Below are 17,710 nucleotides of genomic sequence, written 5' to 3'. Positions count from 1 at the left end.
CGGGGAAGAAGCAGATGCAAAAAGACGCCGGTCATCACGAGACGTTAATAAAAGGCTTCGTCCGGTCCGACAAAGTACAACATCGGGAGACTTGCGGGAGGAAGGAAGTAATTAAATGATCTATTAGCAAGATTTGATCGGAGCTATCTGTCTTATTTAAATCTCGACTCACATCGAGTGCACTTACAAGAAGGAGTTTAAGAAAAATGGACAGTGTAGCCTTTTATCAGAAAAGGTACCGTATTTTGTAGCTTATGGTTGATAAGAAGAGATGCCTCGTGCTTCACTATGAACCCGTAGAAATGGATGATAACATGTAGTTAAAGGGCTCCTGTCATGAAACGGATGATTTTTAGTATGTTATTAATGAAAAAAACATCAGCCAATATGGGCCCATGCGTTTTTTTCAACATTATTGAAAAATGAACAAAACATGATTTTGACGTATACAGCTTTTTCTAAGTCCCGCCATGAAAATCCTCTCGAGGGATTTGTTTTCGAGAAGAACAGGAAGTGACGTAAAGGACAGCGGCGCCCCCAAGTGGACTCGTTTGTTTCCATTAGTTTTACCTCCGGGAAGGTAGCTCGTTGTTCCTTCGTGTTAGCCTAAATGGCGGCTCATTGCATTGCTGGACATTGCTTGAACACTCGGGAGAATGGAATTACTCCTCATAGTTTGAAAGAGACCCGGTTCGTTGTGAAAAATGGATTGCACGGGTGCAGAGAACAAGAGCTTCATGGGTTCCAAATAACAGTTAGGCAGTAATGCGCCACGGCTCGACGGTGTTCAACAAGTAATGCGGAGGCTTTGAACATCCTCCTAAAAGCAGCACAGCTCGGCTCCATTATATGCCACCAAGGCGCCGAAAATCAGCTACACCGGCTGAGGCGCCCCGTTCGGCGGTCACTGCTTCTGAAAAGGCTGCCGAAAACAATAGTGTAATATTGCCCCGAGGGCTCGAAACAATTGTGTAATATTGCCCCGGTAACTTCACTCGGTTGTGTGGTGTTCTCCTTTTCGAAAAGAGCTTCCGTGTCAGATGGGGCGCGTTTGTCTCCCATAGTTAGTGTGCACTGCGTGTTTTCATTGGCGAATGTCCGGGTGACGTCACGGACGGAAGATGCAGCCAATATGGCGACCACTTGTATATCGTAGAATGATACTTCCGCAACTTTGCGCATAGGTGACACGCTCTCCGCTCACATTAATTTTTTCGTATAGATATTGAAGTGAATAATGTTATATGTATTTTTCATTACAATATCTATTTTAGAATGTTTATAGGGATGACACTTGGGCTTTCAAATAAAGCATTTGAAATGAAAGTCATGTCATGTACTTCTGTAATTCCCGCACTTTCCTGGAAGGAGCAGCGTTAAGACCTCTACCCAAAATGCGCTATTCAAGGACTTCACTACCAGACCTTTGACAAATGTTTGTCCTTCTAATGTGTGACTAATTTACTCGAGAAATATCAATTAAATATATTTTTCAAGGAGTCACTCCTGGTGTTATGGTACACAAGCCTGACTTTGGTGCAGGCAGTGTGGGATCAATTCCTGTTCAGTGATGGTGTCAAACTAGCTGGGTTAGGCTCCAGCTCTCCTATGACCCTTGTGAGGATAAGCGGCATGGATGGAAATATTTTTCAATCACATTATAACTATAAAACATTTAATTGTCTATAGGTGTGAATGTGAGTTTGAAGGGATGTGTTTCAGATTCAGTACCTTTAAAGTGTGTGTTACAAAAAATATTTTAGCCACTGTAATTGGTTCATATTCATGAAAATACAAATATTGGAAAAATATTCTATAATGACACCCTTATTTAGGATTTATAGATGATTTTTACATTGGGTGTAGATCACTTTTTAGTCATTGGATAAGTACAGCAAAGTGACCTACTTGCCAAATAGTCAATTTTCCAAGCCACTTATCCTCACAAGGGTCACATGAGTGCTGGAGCCTATCCTAGCTAACTTTGGCCAAAAGGCGGATTACACCCTGAAATAGTCGCCAGTCAGTCACGGGGCACATACCGACATTATCACTGAGCAGAAACGGATCCCGTGCCTCCTGCACTTAAGTCAGACGTGTGTATCCGTACACCCTCAGTGACCCCCAACTCTATTGTTAAATTATTAATTAATTATATTAATTATATTTATGTCACACTCTATCATAATAAATAGACAACTACAAATGCAGCACAGTTGACTAGCGGTTCACATCTGCCTCGCATTTCTGAGATTCAGGGTTGTAATCTCGGCTCTGGGTAGGATGAAGATGAGTCTGAGAGGATGTATGTGTATTGAGGAAAAATTTGTCTCCAATTAATTCTCAGTATTCTCCCATTAGGGGTATTTTGGGTCATTCCTCTCCGTACTCCACACTATAACCTCAAATTGCTGTATCTGCTGGTATAATTACTTTCTGATCAGGTATTGAATTAGTTTACGGCTCAGTGACGGCATCGATATGTATCGTGCGACTGACTGGCGACCAGTTCAGGGTGTAGTCCGCCTTTCACAAAAAAACTAACACTGTGTGGCTGTAGATTTGGGCATAAAAAAGAAAAAATTCCAAAGGATATAAAAAAGCACAACTCACTATGTTGACTTAAACTGCCAAATACCCAGTGATGCGCTAAAGTTAAATTAAAACATGTTGACCTCTCAGGGCCAGTAGTAGTTGTAAGGATGAATATATCATAAAGACACTGTTTTTGCTGCAGCGGTTTGTTCCGTAGCTCGATTCCTCTTCTTACTACCCGACGTGTAAGCAGCGAGGGGGAAGAACACAATGTCTTTTGCATAATTAGTAAAATAAGACTCAAAATATACCATTGTGGCAACATGAAAGACACACTATCCGGTCCAATTCCAGAGGGGAATTATTATGTAATAAATGATATATTAAGTTATTATATAGGGACTTTCCGTAGCACAAGAGCGCTACAATGTGAGCATAAATTCCTGTAACATCAGCGTTTGATTCTATAATTAGATATCAGCATAGTATACTTACGTGAAAAATCATTAGCTATGCTGCACCACTACAGAGATGCAATCCAAGATCTGTATTAAAAATCTGCCTTTAAAAAGATAATAATGCTGTATTTTGTTATACAGACAATTAATTGTAATTGTGCTTCAGCAATGATGTAATTCATGGCATACCGGAGTCATATTTAAATAAATGATCATGATCATATCTCAATTTAGTTGAACACAAAGCTAATCTTAAAAAGCATTTAAAGATCTAATCCAGGGGACCTATATTTTATTTATGTATCACACAAACATGGCTAATTTTTCATTGAAATTTTTTTTTTAAATTCTCAACACAAAAGCTAAGAAATAAATTAGCGCCAAAGTGCACATTTTTTGTAATCCGAATGCCTCCGATGGCTGTTTCAAACCAAGGTTCTGTAGAAGCAGATCTAGAGGAGATAGACAGATAGAAAGGAGATACACAGCAGTGATGAAGAAGTTTTTATGGAATGCTGTGTGGAAGAGATAGGAACTGAAGAGGAGGAATTTTCTAATTCTTCTCATGTTCAAAAAACATCCCGTGTGGGTGTAATTCAACCATATATGCTCGAACCGGTGCGACGGTCCGAGGGTCCAATTCAACATAAGGACGGGATTTGAAGAGACCTGACCAACCTGACGTGGAACTTCGCACCCAAAACACAGACTGGTAGGTGCCTCAAGAAATCTACGTACATCTTGTTGACAAAATAATCTAATTCAAACACGTTCAAACGTCTGATGCTGCTTGCACACAACAGTGAGTCGTTTGCTGTTGTTGTTGCACTAGCGACTGAGTAGACGTAAAAAAAAAAATCAAAACCTTCAGTATCGTTCTGTGTTTAAAGATCACATGTATATAGGGCATTCTTCGCGTTATTTACTTGCATTTAGCCTGTATTTTAAATAATGCACATAACGATTGAGAGCACACAATGCCGTAGTCGCATTTCTGCAAGACCTCAGCGTCAACAGAACACAAACTTTATCCAGTGTCCAAATTTCGTCACCTCCTAAACATGACATGGATACGGATATTAGCTGACATATATATCTGTATCGATATTGTACTTACATTTAAAACGAGGTAGTCACTTGTCAATACAAAACAATTGAACACATGTATTTACTTGCTACCCAAGTCAAGTGAATGCTGTACCGGGTTTTCAAAGTAGTCCTCCGTGAAATGCTTGGAACATATTACTGTGCAGTTTCATTTGTAAGTCCAATGCGCCTGCTTTAACTTCACAAACCTGGTCCATAACCTGCCTATCTGTTCATCTTCGGCCATTCATGTAAACTGACTCCGTCTAGGTTTGACTCTGAACAGCTGTATGCAACTCAATTTCTCACCATCTTTGCTAGCTTTTTCACTCTCTGGCTAAATTTTGTCTGGATGTGACGTCACATTCCAGGGAGTTACGGAACTTGCCGAATCTAAGTGACATTTTTAACAACAATTTGAGACTGACTTGGACACTCATTTATTTCATTTCTGTTGGGCTGAGAATTTTTAAAATATTTTTTAAATGAAATTTTAGCTACATTTGTATGATAGACAAATAAAAGGGTCCTCTGGATTAGATCTTTAATTGTTCTGAATGTCACGCATACGTCACTGGCATAGATCAAAGATATAGTTGCAACAGACCATTCACACAAATGTTGTTCTATGATTTTCTTCCCACTTATTACTATTATTCCACCATGTTATTGGATTGGATTTCCTTCCCCAGTTACCATCCGATTTACACCAGTCCAACAAAAACACATGTAATGGGAGCTTTATGTGAATTTTTACATTTCCCACAATTCCACTTTTTGTTAAAAAAAAAAAATATTCAAGCAGGCAGCAAAAATTTGTCTACGATGAGCATCAATTACTAATCATGAATGCAATTATCTGATCAGCTCCATTTTTGCAGGGTCAGTTATCTGAGAGCGCTGCGATTCTTCGCCTCTGTCACAATGTCATCGCTCCGTTGCAAGCAACCTAGAAGGCACAATTAAGAAAATCCATGGCGTTAATCGATGCCTCGATCAACTGTTGAATATGCGTCCCCGCCCGTCAGCAATCGTCCCGTAAATTGCGCTGAAGCGTGTGCGCAGCACAGCACACCTCGATGCTCTGAAGTGTCTTTCCCTGTTCAAACACTGATCTGATAAGATACCGCCGGTGCAAATCCCACCGAGAATTTATTTCAACTGCTCTTTCATGATAAGAAAGACGAGTGGAGAGACCAGATACTTTGGCAACAACAACAAAAATCCCAATAGAGTCAAAGTCCAGAGCCAGCTGTTAGATTTGACCCCGTTTGAAAGATCTACTCGGGTAAAATTCCTTGAGTTTCAATGGGGAAGCTATGACGTTTTGACACATTTGGTCCCACTAAGGGTAAAAGCAGCGCAAGACTCAAGGACAGGCAAAAAAAAAAAAAAAAAAAAAAAAAGTGCAGATTCCTCTGACTGAACATGTAATCCATCCAAAGGTCACAAAGTAATAGAATGTAAGCGATTCTGGTGCTCCGTTTAATGGAAGTTCTCATGGCTCTGGCAATGTTTAATCCAGTGGCCCAGCCCAATTTGCCCCCATGTGTCAAGCACTCGTATAACCTGCAAGGTCTCCGTGGCCTTGCCCGAAGAATGTGTTTCCAGCCCAATGATTAATGTTGCCGGAATTGTTTAATAGTACCAAACACAAGCTGCACTACTTGTGCGACGTGAATCGAGTGACACGGTTCAGATTTATTTGTTCTCAATTGGAAGAGTTGAGATATGGGTCATGGTAGCATAAAAACGAGAGGAAAAGGAATTGGATATGAAATCGAAAGCAAGCCCAAAAATAAGATGCAGCAGCACCTTGACTGATGAGTACCCTATCTTAGCAGTTTTTGAGGTCATGCCCCTTGGTCTATTTGTGTGTGACAAATTATGAGTTATGAATGAACGTAGATACACTGCCATACATGATATGTAGAGACGATCTTGCCGTCCAAAATGGCGTTATAAACAAAAAAGACGTGGTCGGCGTGACGTCAATGAAAAGTATCTATTAACACTTAGCAATTCACTAGTAGTACAATTCAAGCATAGGCGTCAACTAGAGCAGTTTTTCCTAACTAGTAAGATGAAGTTTTACTACTACAAGGGTGTCAAACTCATATTTTTCACAGGCCGCATTGTACTTCCGGCTTCCCTCAGAGGGCCGTTGTGACTGTGAAACAATAAATCGTCTCATCATATTTACATCATCAATTTATGAACTGCAGCACAGTGGTTCAGCTGGTAAAGCTTTGGCCTCACAGTTCTGACGACCCGGGTTCAATCTCGGCCCCGACTGTGTGGAGTTCGTGTGTTCTCCCTGTGCCTGTGTGGGTTTCCTCCGGGCACACCGGTTTCCTCCCACACCCCAAAAACATGCAACATTAATTGGACACTCTAAATTGCCCCTAGGTGTGATTCTGAGTGCGGCTGAGGCTCCAGCACTCCCCACGACCCTCGTGAGGATAAGCGGCAAAAGAAAATGGATGAATGGATAAATTTATGAACTAGTTTTGGAATCAGAAATCGGGGGCAATGTGTTTTTCAATTGGTAACAAAAATGCTTGTAATATCTCAACTTCATCATTTACGATAATAACATTTTGAAATTTTGGTACAGATTTTGCAAGAATCCTGAAAATTGACACTGTAGATTTGGCTCCGCGGGCCACAAAAAATCGTGTGCCGGGGCAAATCTGGCCCGCTGGCCTGAATTTGACTCCTGTGTACTACTAGCATGCTAAAGTTGCCCAACAGATGTGCAAAAATGGCATTGCTTACAGTAATCTTTGAAACATTTTTTTTTTTTTTACTACTAGGACACACTTGTTCTTACTAGTATCCTAAAGACAAAGAGCCCACATACAATATATTGCAGTACATGAAATAGAAAGAAAACTGAATAACTGCTGAAATGACTTTACACAAAGTCAAACAGACACAGGTGGGGAGGGGAGGAGGAGGAAGAGGAGGGGGGGGGGACGGGAGGGGACACAGGTGAGTTGCTCGTCAAGTACGGTGGCCCGGAGGAGATAAAAGACCAGAGAAAAAGATACGGAAGGAGCAGCCAAAGGAATGCGTGGACAACTTCAAAGCAGCCAAGGTTGGAGAGGGGAGGGAACTGCGACACAACTCGCGGTGGAAAGTCAGGGGAGGACGCCGACAAAACACAAGAAGTGGAACAGGTAGAGTTGGTAGTTTGCCACAATTGGCGCTTTGTCAGCACGCCGACAAAACGGACGAGCGAGCGGGGGAAGGAGGAGGAGGAAATTGCACGAAAAACAACACTTGACAGTTAAATTCAACGCGACTCGGCTGGGATCCAGAAGATCAACTTATTGGGGGAAAGACGTGCACGGAGCGCTGACATCGGCGAGGGTGGCAAAAACAAACCGAAAGAAGAAACGCGAAGACGAGCGTGTCCGAAGAGGTCACACCGCGGTCTGAATGCGAGTCGGACAAACACTGCGACGACACCATGTTGACGAAAGAGTACCGCATTTGCATGCCGCTCACGGTGGATGAGGTAAGTGGGGCAATTTCTTAGAAACAAGCTTTTCACATTTTATTACTTCTGCGAAATTGGGTACGTGTGCAGAACTGTTTGTCTTACTTTGCGGGATGAGGCAAAAACAAAATAACTGCTCTCCAGGAAATGTTGTCAACGCTTCAAGCGCGAAACAAAAATAAGTCACACTGAATGTTTGATAAGCATAGAGATACGTGTCTAGCATTTTTGCAACATTTTCCTTGATTATTCACTCATTGGGCACTAGTATTTGGATTCATATTTGATAATTCTTGGTGACACAGTGCTCTGGTGGTTGACACATCTGCTTCACAGCTCTGTGGTTGAAAATGAGAATCCGGCCTTCCTGTGTGCAAGTTTACTCTCCAACTTATTCTCACATTAAAAAAAAAATGCATATTTCTTTCATCATTCGTTGATCAAGGACTCTAAATCACAGGTGTCAAATGCGTCATATTTGAATCAATAAGTGATAGCCTCCCTCATTTTTTTCAAAAGTACGCAACAAATTGGTAAATGGATAGTTTTAAAATCAGAAGACCGTTAAAGCAATTCAACTATTATACGATTTATTTTAAAAGAGCATTTGTGAAAATTATGTTTCCAATATCTCAGCATTATAAACAGTATTGACAAATAGCAATTTTTGTATTTTTAGCAAGAAACTGGAAGTCAATGGGCATGATGTGCTTTCACATAAAAGAGATGGGTGACCAAAGGTCCGAATGTGAGTTTTAGTGGTTGTCTGTCCTTATGCCGACCAATGCAAGCCACCGTCTATTCACCAATAAATGTTTATATTTAAAAAAACGGTTTATTTTAAAAAGCGAAAATGTATGAGTAGCCGGGATCTGCCATATTTACACCGTGCGTGAACGATTATGATCTCTCCACAAGTGTGCGCAGACGGACCTTTTCCCAGCTCTATTCTGAATGATGGTGTACATGAAAATGTTTTTGCTTTTGATCAACTTGGCAAAAGGAATATTCCACTCGTGTGAAACTGAATGAAATTCCCTTTCGATTTGGCCTTTTTCTTCCAATTGAGGTGTTTAAATGTAGAATTTTAATTTAGGTTTATAATGGGAATAAAAGGGCACGGTGGAGCAGCTGGAAAGCGTTGGCCTCACAGTTCTTAGGAACCGGGTTCAATCCCGGCTCTCCCTGTGTGGAGATTGCATGTTCTCCTCGTCCTTGCATGGGTTTTCTCCGGGCACTCCGCTTTCCTCCCATGTGCCAAAAGCATGCACCATTAATTGGACACTCTAAATTGCCCCTTGGTGTGATTGTGACTGCGACTGTTGTCTGTCTCCATGTGCCCTGCGATTGGCTGGCAACCAGTTCAGGGTGTGACCTGCCTTTTGACAGCTGGGATAGACTCCAGCGCTCCCGCGATAAGCGGCTAAGAAAATTACTGGATGGATGTTTAATTGGGTTCAGTTCAGGGTGTCATCCACCTTTCGGCTGAAGTTAGCTGGGTTAGGCTCCAGTTCCCCACGACCTCAGCCAGGATAAGCGGTATTGAAAATGGATGGATGTTTAATATGGGACTGTATGGGTTGTTTTCACGTGACGTCACCCGTTGGACTGCATCGAACCGTGGTCATTTTCGAGACCTGAGCTCCCGTTACTCATACATAGGCAAGGTGGACGACATTATGTTTCTAACTGCATTTATTAAAGACATTAAAGACCGACAGCACATCAAGGCCAGACTGACTGTTAGGCTACCTGGCATATACACATCATGGGACTCAGGACTGCGTAACAAAGGCACAGTATTGTGCCCTTGATCTTTTACCTTTACTACTTAAGAGTACTTACATGTATGCTAACACGGAAAACGAAAGGTGGTGGAATATTATTATTTTTTTAAGATCAAGGCAAACTCCATTTATTCAGTTTTTTTCAAAAAGTAAAACCTGTGTATTAGTTCACAAGCAAAGCGAAATGTTCATTATTGGTTTCGAATTTGAGGACAATTGCAGAAAGACAAAAGAATAAACAAATCCAGTATTTCACAAAATTCTCCAATCTTTCAAGTGACTAACAACAAACAATCTTAACTGTAAAGTTGGTCTTCTGAAAAGAATATCGACTAAGCTTGTTAGCTTAGCTCGGCGACACATCAGCACGATGGAGGTTGAGACCGGGCAGCATTATAGCAGCGTCGGGCAATCATTCACAAAGCCAAGTCTCCATGAGCCGCAGAACGTCCAAAGTTTTTTGTCGGAAGCATTGCACAATGTCCCCGCTTACGCAGCCGGACTTGTGTACCGGATCGCGAGGCTTTGAAGAGCTCGCTGACTAATAACTCTGGAAAAAGCCTCAGCGAATTGGCGAGAGTTGTTGAAACAAAGTCAGAAGAAGGCTCTCTGATGGGTCTTGGGTACTTGAGTCCCGAGACGCCCGTGAAACCCATAAACACAAACACTAACTGAGTATATTCCGTAGACTTCCACACTAGGTACGCGTTGAGTAGAGACGTTAAATGGCGGCGCGCAGTGGTTCACCAAAAAATGTGACAACAAGCTATACAACCGATGGGTATTAGGGCACTGACCGAGCATCGTACATTCCCTCGCCGTCTGCCTTAAAGGTAGGCAGCATGTGGCACTACATTATCAGTCACCAAATTATTTTAAATAAACATGTCAAGTCAAAAACCTGTTTCTACCACATTTGCACATGAGATGACTTAATAAACAATACAAGATCCAACAAAACATTGAAATGGCTCTCCATTTTCCTCACGAGGGTTGCGGGTGTGCTGGTGCCTATTTCAGCTGATTCTGGCCCGAGCGACGGGGTACACCCTGAACTGGACGCCGGCCAATTGCAGGAGACGTATAAACAAACACCCTCGGATTCACACCTACGAGCAGTATCGAGTTTCCAGTTAACCTACCATGTGTGTTTTGGGGATGTGGGAGGAAACACGAGTGCCAAGGGAAAATCCACACAGGCACGGGGAGAGCATGTGAATTCCACAAGGCTGGATTCGAACCCAGGTCTTCTGAACTGTGAGGCAGATGTGCTGAAAAAAAATATTGAGCTGTGGCATTCCAATATCTTCTGATCTCCTTCAGAAAAGGAAACTAATCGGGATTTTTTTTTTCCCAATGTTAAATGTTTCCTCTGACTTAAACTTTTGATTTGTATATATTTCTGTCAAGAGTTGAACATGACATGGAAAATCTGTTTTAGACAAATCAAATAAGTATACTTTCCGATTCAGATTTACACCTAGGAGTTCATAACAAGACACAGTTAATTGAATCATCCACTTGAATCACTTATTTTCAACCATGCTTACTAGGCGCATGTCTTTTGCAATACAGTTTGTTGTTTTCGGACAGAGTGTGTGTGTGTGGGTGTGTGTGCACGTGACTTTCTTGTCAGACAACACCAAAATAATACCACATAGCTTGAGTTTTCAGTCCCTTCTTCGTCCAAGGCTTGACCTGTCCCTCTTGTGTTTTTTTTTTTTTTTTCCTCCCGTCAGTTTTCCAAGCCCCTTATCCTCACAAGGGTCGTTGGCGTGCTGGAGCCTATCCCAGCTATCTTTGGGCGAGAGGCGAGGTACACCCTGAACTGATTGCTAGCCAATCGCAGGGCACATATAAATAAGCAACCATTGTACCGACATTCACACCTACAGGCGAGTGAAGTCGGGGGAAAAAATTTTATAAAAATCCATTTCTATCTCTTTAATCCCCTTGCAAGTGGCCAAGGAGAAGGAATACACTTAGGGTGACAAACTGCCAAAAACACAAATAACATTCGTAAGAAGCTGCTGTGGGCCACAGCTCACACAATCCGACAGGAGCCTCAACATCCCTCATTAGGACATGTTGTTTCAAGACACACCTCTGAGGAATATAACAGCATTACAACTTTCTAAAACCAGGAAATTTATTTAGATCCTCTTTGATAATTTTATTACAATACAGGGCTGCATGGTGGAGCAGCTAGAAAGCATTGGCCTCACAGTTCTGAGGTCCCGTTTCAATCCTGCCCCCACCTGTGTGGAGTTTGCATGTTCTCTCCGTGCCTGCGTGGGTTTTCTCCGGGCAGTCTGGTTTCCTCCCACATCCCAAACATGCAGCATTAATTGGACACTCTAAATTGCCCCTAGGTGGGATTGTGACTGTGGCTGTTTGTCTCCATGTGCCCTCTGATTGGTTGGCAACCAGTCCAAGGTGTACCCCGCCTCCTGCCCGTTGACAGCTGGGATAGTCTCCAGCACTCACTTGTGAGGATAAGCGGATCAGAAAATGGATGGATGGATTACAATACAGTTATTTTACACCATTTCGGGCAAAGGGTAGAACATGTATGGCTTTTGAGTTCATTTCAATAGAAAAATTTGATTTGATGTGTTGTGTCGGTACCACTGAAGTTTCTAATTTGTTAGATAACTCGATGCAGTGGAAAAACTGCACGCAGTGGAGGACTTGACGCACGGTGATTGGCAGGGTTGACGGCAAACAGCTGGCCAGGACGCATCGCTGCTACATGACACGTTATCGCCTCAATCTGCCTCCTCCTAACCCTGAAGCAATCCTGGTTGTGCACAAACTAGTTGGACCGGTCGGTTTTCAGTTTGGCGGTACCCAACACAAACAAAAAGCTTCCCACCTGCAAGTTTATTACACAAAAGTTGGTCCCATGTAAGGGAAGCGCGCCGCCGGGATGAGCATGTTTTGTTCCTAGTTGCTGCGTGAAAAGAATGTTCTGCATTGGCCTCCCCCAACTCTCCCAACCTCCTTATTTTACTTAACAATGACAGCAGTCCAAGATGGGATTTACTGCATCAGTGTAGCTCACCGGAGCTTCATCCTGCAGCAAATCCTTTTTCGGCTGAAGGTAATCTAAGAATGACTGCGGCTCATTTAAGTCGCTGTCACATCAGGGCACTTAGCGCGAGTCTTTAAATCCTTCCCTCGGAATTTGATAGTTGCCCTGTTGATGTTCAGGTATGCCGCTATCATCTCAAACAACACTTGAGCTTGGATATGACAGACAATGGTTGCTGCTCACATTCACTGAGGTCTCTCAGCCAGGAAATATGAAGTCAGGGACTCTTAATTTGTGAACTGATTTCCATGACGGCGTCTTGGAGAAAGACAAAGGCCCCAAGGTGCTTTTACGCACGAGCGACATGTGTAAACTATGTATTATCAAGCTTGTTTAAACAACTCGACATTCTATTAATTACAATGCAAGTGGAAAATGAACAATTTCACACAGATTAAGACAAAGGTCTATATAATTTAGTTTGACGCAGAGGTCCTTGATGGTGTATTGGTACACATGCTTGACTTTGGTGCAGGCAGCGGAGGGATCAATTTCTGCTCAGTCATGGTGTCGATAATTGCCCTGCGACCGACTGGCCACCAGTTCCGTGTGTAGTCAGCCTTTCGGCCCAGAGGCTTCGGCTCTCCTGCCACCCTTGTGAGGATAAGCGGCTTAGAAAATTGATGAGAGGGAGTTTGATGCAACTTTTAATAGTGGAAATAAAGAATCATAATAATCTTCATCCATCCATCCATTTTCTTAGCCGTTTATCCTCACAAGGGTCGTGGGGAGTGCTGGAGCCTATCTCAGCAGTCGACGGGCAGGAGGCGGGGGTACACCCTGAGCTGGTTGCCAGCCAATCGCAGGGCACATTGAGACAAACAGCCGGACACACAATCACTAAACACATAGGGGCAATTTTAGAGTGTCCAATTGATGTTGCATGTTTTTGGAATGTGGGAGGAAACCGGACTGCCCGAAGAAAACGCACACAGGCAGGGGGAGAACATGCAAACTCCACACAGGCTGGTCCGGGACTGAACCCGGGACCTCAGAACCGTGAGGCCAACGGTTTACCCTCCGAGACCACCGTGCCGCCATAATAATCTAATTTAACCTAATCCATCATGTCTATTTATCACATTGCAAGTGCGGGAAAAAAAAAAAAAAAAGGAATCATTTTCTGTAATACTATTAATATTTGTGTATAGTTGAGTCGGAATCGACTCGTGAAATTGATCACTTTTGTCAAAGACTTGGGCTTGCACGGCAGACCTGGACTTGAACACACGGACCTCAACAGACTTGCTGCTTTGGCCCAAGCACAGATTTTATTTTGTATAAAATGATGGTCTCCTCAATGGCCATTTGAAAGACAAAAGTTTGAATAATTACATGCAGAGCTGTTTAACAATCCAAAAAGAAAAAAAAAAAGGCAGCTACGATCTTTAGTTTATTTTTATCATAGTACTTTATTTTTGTCTTGAATTTCTTCTTTGTGACTGCGCCGCATAATATTTTCACATTCACAGAAATATCCGACAGGTCCGCTGTTTGTAAAGCGATCCTCGGCCCTGTTCTCCAAAACTTCAGGAAGCAAATGAACGCTGAGCTCTTTTGGCAGATGCGTTAGTCACTCCACTTTTGTTTATTTTATTTTTTTAGCATTTGGGTTTCAAAGGCAAAAAAGCCTGTTCCACGTCGTGCTGAGAATGTCTGAATGATAACACACATCCAAATCTTATCCATTCATCTGACAAGGCTCATATATGTTTTTAATAACCAGTTAGTAAATACTGAGCGTTGACGCTGTACAGTAATTTGATCAAGGAGGAGGCGTGTCGGTGAAATGTCACTAAGAAAAGATGATGCCCCAATAACTCCTCTATCATTTTTTTTTTAAGTACTTACTCCTCTGCCTTGGTTTGACAGAAATTTATGGCATTTTGTTTACAATGCTTTTTTTAATCAAAGTTGACAAGAAGTACTAATGAGAAATAATGTTTAGCGAAGGAGAAAAAACTGATGGATAGCTGCATCGTTGGGGGAAATATGATCATGTCAAGCTTGAACTCCATGAAAGGTTGAAAGGATAACTGGCTGTGTCAGGCCATCAAGAAAGGCTTAGCTGCACCCCCCATTCCCCCCACCTTATGACCTCTTACACATCCAGTATATATCATAATAAGCATCAAGACAAAACTTCTACCCTGGGAGACAGCATGGATTCATCTTGTGCATCTTTAGTCTATAAACTCTTGTGCAACCAGGTGCCGCCATATTTTACATCTGGACATAAACACCGTGGTCCAACCAGGCTTTCAGGAAGTTTAATTCCTTAAAAGCATTAAAATACACTTTCTGAAAGTATCGCTTTGGGCCCGTTCTCACTCTCTAGCTCACACAGTTTTAGTCAGAGCAAAGTTTGCTTGCATCAAGATGTGTTTTTGTCACGCCCAGTTGAAGTTTATGTAAGCAAAAATTCAGGGCTGTATTTTTAAACACCATTGTGTTCAACCACATGTTCTATTTTCATGTCCGCGAGGTTAATACTAACTTGTAATGTTAAATGCCATAGACGTGCCAACAGAAATTAGCATCAATATTACAATAAGGGCTCATATCCCACTGGGGCCTCAGAAGGGTTGCGTCAGGACGGGCATCCGGGGTAAAAATTGTGCCAAACATATATGTGCGTTCATCTGAGATGACACGCTGTGGCGACGCCGAAAGAAACTTACTTACTATTACAATAACTATAAAACTTTAAACATTTTCCATGTCAACACTTACAGATTAGCAACACATTCAAGGCAGTAGTACTCCCAGGCATACTGTATATTATGACTGGTCTGTGAGGAAAAAGGCCCGTTACTGTTCCCGATTCCTGATAACCGCCACCTCGCCAGACATGAATGAGTGGGACATCGACAAGTAACCCACAGAGCAATGTAGTTACTCACCGACTCACGTCGCAAGATGTCATACATTTACTGTAATGCAATATTTGATACCTTAAAAACCTTAAACAATAGAAAACAAGTAGGAGTAATCCACAGAGCAGCAGGCTCAGTTATATCGGCCCACGTAATGTACATTCCCTATAATTAATGTACTCACTCCTCCTCTCCACGAGATAGTGTAGTATTAAAGAACAATCACGAATAATCCACAGAGCCAAAATTGTCCATTGTGGACTTGTAATACAATAATGATATGTAAATATAAAATGAAATCATTATTTTATAGAGCCAGGGCCACCTTTTATAATTGGAAATACAAAGAAGCGCTAGAAATAATTCAAACAGCGCATCCACTTCAAGATGGATGAGCCACTAACTCGTACAGAATGTGCCGTATGATTAATGCAACAGCATCACTCAAGTTTCTCCACCTTAATTATTTCATTTATTTTGAGAATTGCACGAAAATGCGCATTGGATGCTTTGACCTTTCCTCTTCTGTACAATAAGCGAAACTTCCATTTAGCATCAATCTCCGAGACCTCCCACTCCCGCCCTCTTCTGCAAAGGTTTACTCCAAAAGGGGTCGCAGTTTCCAAATGCCAACCATTGACATGTCACGGCATTACACAAGGGAAAAAATAATTCACATTGCAATTTTAGAAAAAAAAATTAATAGCAATGCTGAATTGTGTGGGCACATATAAAGTACAGTACATGAATACTTGCAGAGCATGTGTAGACCAGGGAGGAGGAATAGAGAAGGGGAAATGTTGTTTATTTTTTTCCAGGTAACGTCAGATGTATTTTTATTCGCTATCACTGGACAAACCTAAAGAACAAAGCAACCACGCTAGAACAATAAAATATTTTCTTGTTTACGCACTCAAAGTTTGGCAAACAAGCGTGATGAAAGGTAAAAGTTGGTTTAAATTTAGCAAGATATTTTTGTGCATAAACGACAAACACTTTGGGAATCAAATATTAAATGCGCTTTCATGCGGTCATGATTGTGATGTAGAGGTTGTGAAGATCTTGCGCTACAAAAATATTGGGACGTACTTTTTAAACTTGGGCTCAATTTTCTGGAATCATAATTTGTCATCGCATTAAGACAAAGGTGCCCGCTGGGTTTTGCAGTACTACACTGTATTTGAATTATATATTACATGATTATTATCATTTTTAGACTCCATTATATCACCCATCACTACACTACTCCACTGCAATTGTGACGCTTGATATTTAGTCAAATATGAGCAATGTGTAGAAGAAATTACCCAAAAGGACTTCATACTGTAATACCGAAATTATTACCATGAAACAATATACTTTACTGTACTCATATTTCAATGAGTAAATAATACATATCCAATGTAATATAAAATACAAAATATCCTATAATGTAGCTTTATACCTGCAGTATAACTGGATATTTCATATTAGCATTGCCACTTTGCCGTAACATTATGTGCACCCTTATGTTAAGTGTTACTGAACATTTCTACACTTTTTGTACATGCGTAATATGCAAATGCTAAATTAATTTGCCAATACAGTACATCATATGATAATTGTATCTATATGTTTTTTTTTTAAATATAGTACTAGAGTAGATTAAACTGCTGCTAGAAATTCCTTCAGACATACAGTACGTACTGTAACTTCACCTTCCTCTGTCAGTGTTTTTTAAGCTTTTTAGGCCATTCCGCCAACTTTTTCTGTGCCCCCTACCGCTTGAAATTGTCTCCGGCTGCTAGCGCTAAAAATTGGATGCAGGGGGGATTGAAAATTTGTTAGAAAGGGGGGGCTAAAACATAATCTGGGACACCCCCCGCCCCAAACCCATGTCATGACGCTCTGAATGTAAGGTCCAACGAGCTATTCAAAAAAACATCCTAAAAAAAAAAAAAGACAATTTATGACTCACCAAGCAATCGAGCTGTCGGGTTTCGAAGCTACATATACAATTCAATGAACTGTACTATTTTTCTTGAACCACAAATACATGGTGCAGTTGTCAAGGAAGAAGGAGTTGAAACATGAGAAAATAGTGCAGCTACTTTGAAATTAATTAGTGGAAATTTTGAAAGGCTGTTGGTAACGATCGATTGTCCCATTTACTGACTTTACCCATCCATTTCAGTGACAGACACTTATGCACAAGTATTTTAATTGTTTTTGTGAAATTTATGTGCATCTTTGACCGGCTGTTACATCTGTGACATTGCAGATGATTCAAATTTTGAATGCAGCAAAACTAGTAGATGGCATTTAGCCAACGATAACTAGTTACAGAAAGCTATTATGTCCGGTTTGGCTGCATCACTCATTGCGTGGTG

At 41.5% G+C, this 17,710-nt stretch overlaps 1 protein-coding gene across 1 annotated transcript in view; it reads left to right on the top strand.

Annotated features, from left to right (window-relative positions):
* The first annotated feature begins 7,097 nt into the window (after window positions 1-7,097).
* Window positions 7,098-17,710, top strand: part of pitpnc1b (phosphatidylinositol transfer protein cytoplasmic 1b) — a 29,413-nt gene continuing 18,800 nt past the window's right edge. The window contains exon 1 of the mRNA XM_061820885.1: window positions 7,098-7,602. Coding sequence (XP_061676869.1) covers window positions 7,555-7,602 — 48 coding nt within the window. The 5' untranslated portion in view covers window positions 7,098-7,554. The remainder of the gene's footprint in view (window positions 7,603-17,710) is intronic.

This window comes from Syngnathoides biaculeatus, chromosome 5 (genome assembly GCF_019802595.1).
Source record: "Syngnathoides biaculeatus isolate LvHL_M chromosome 5, ASM1980259v1, whole genome shotgun sequence".
In the NCBI taxonomy this organism is placed as follows: Eukaryota; Metazoa; Chordata; class Actinopteri; order Syngnathiformes; family Syngnathidae; genus Syngnathoides; species Syngnathoides biaculeatus.
Note: the sequence above shows the minus strand (reverse complement) of the source record. Positions and strands in the feature narration are given on the sequence as shown.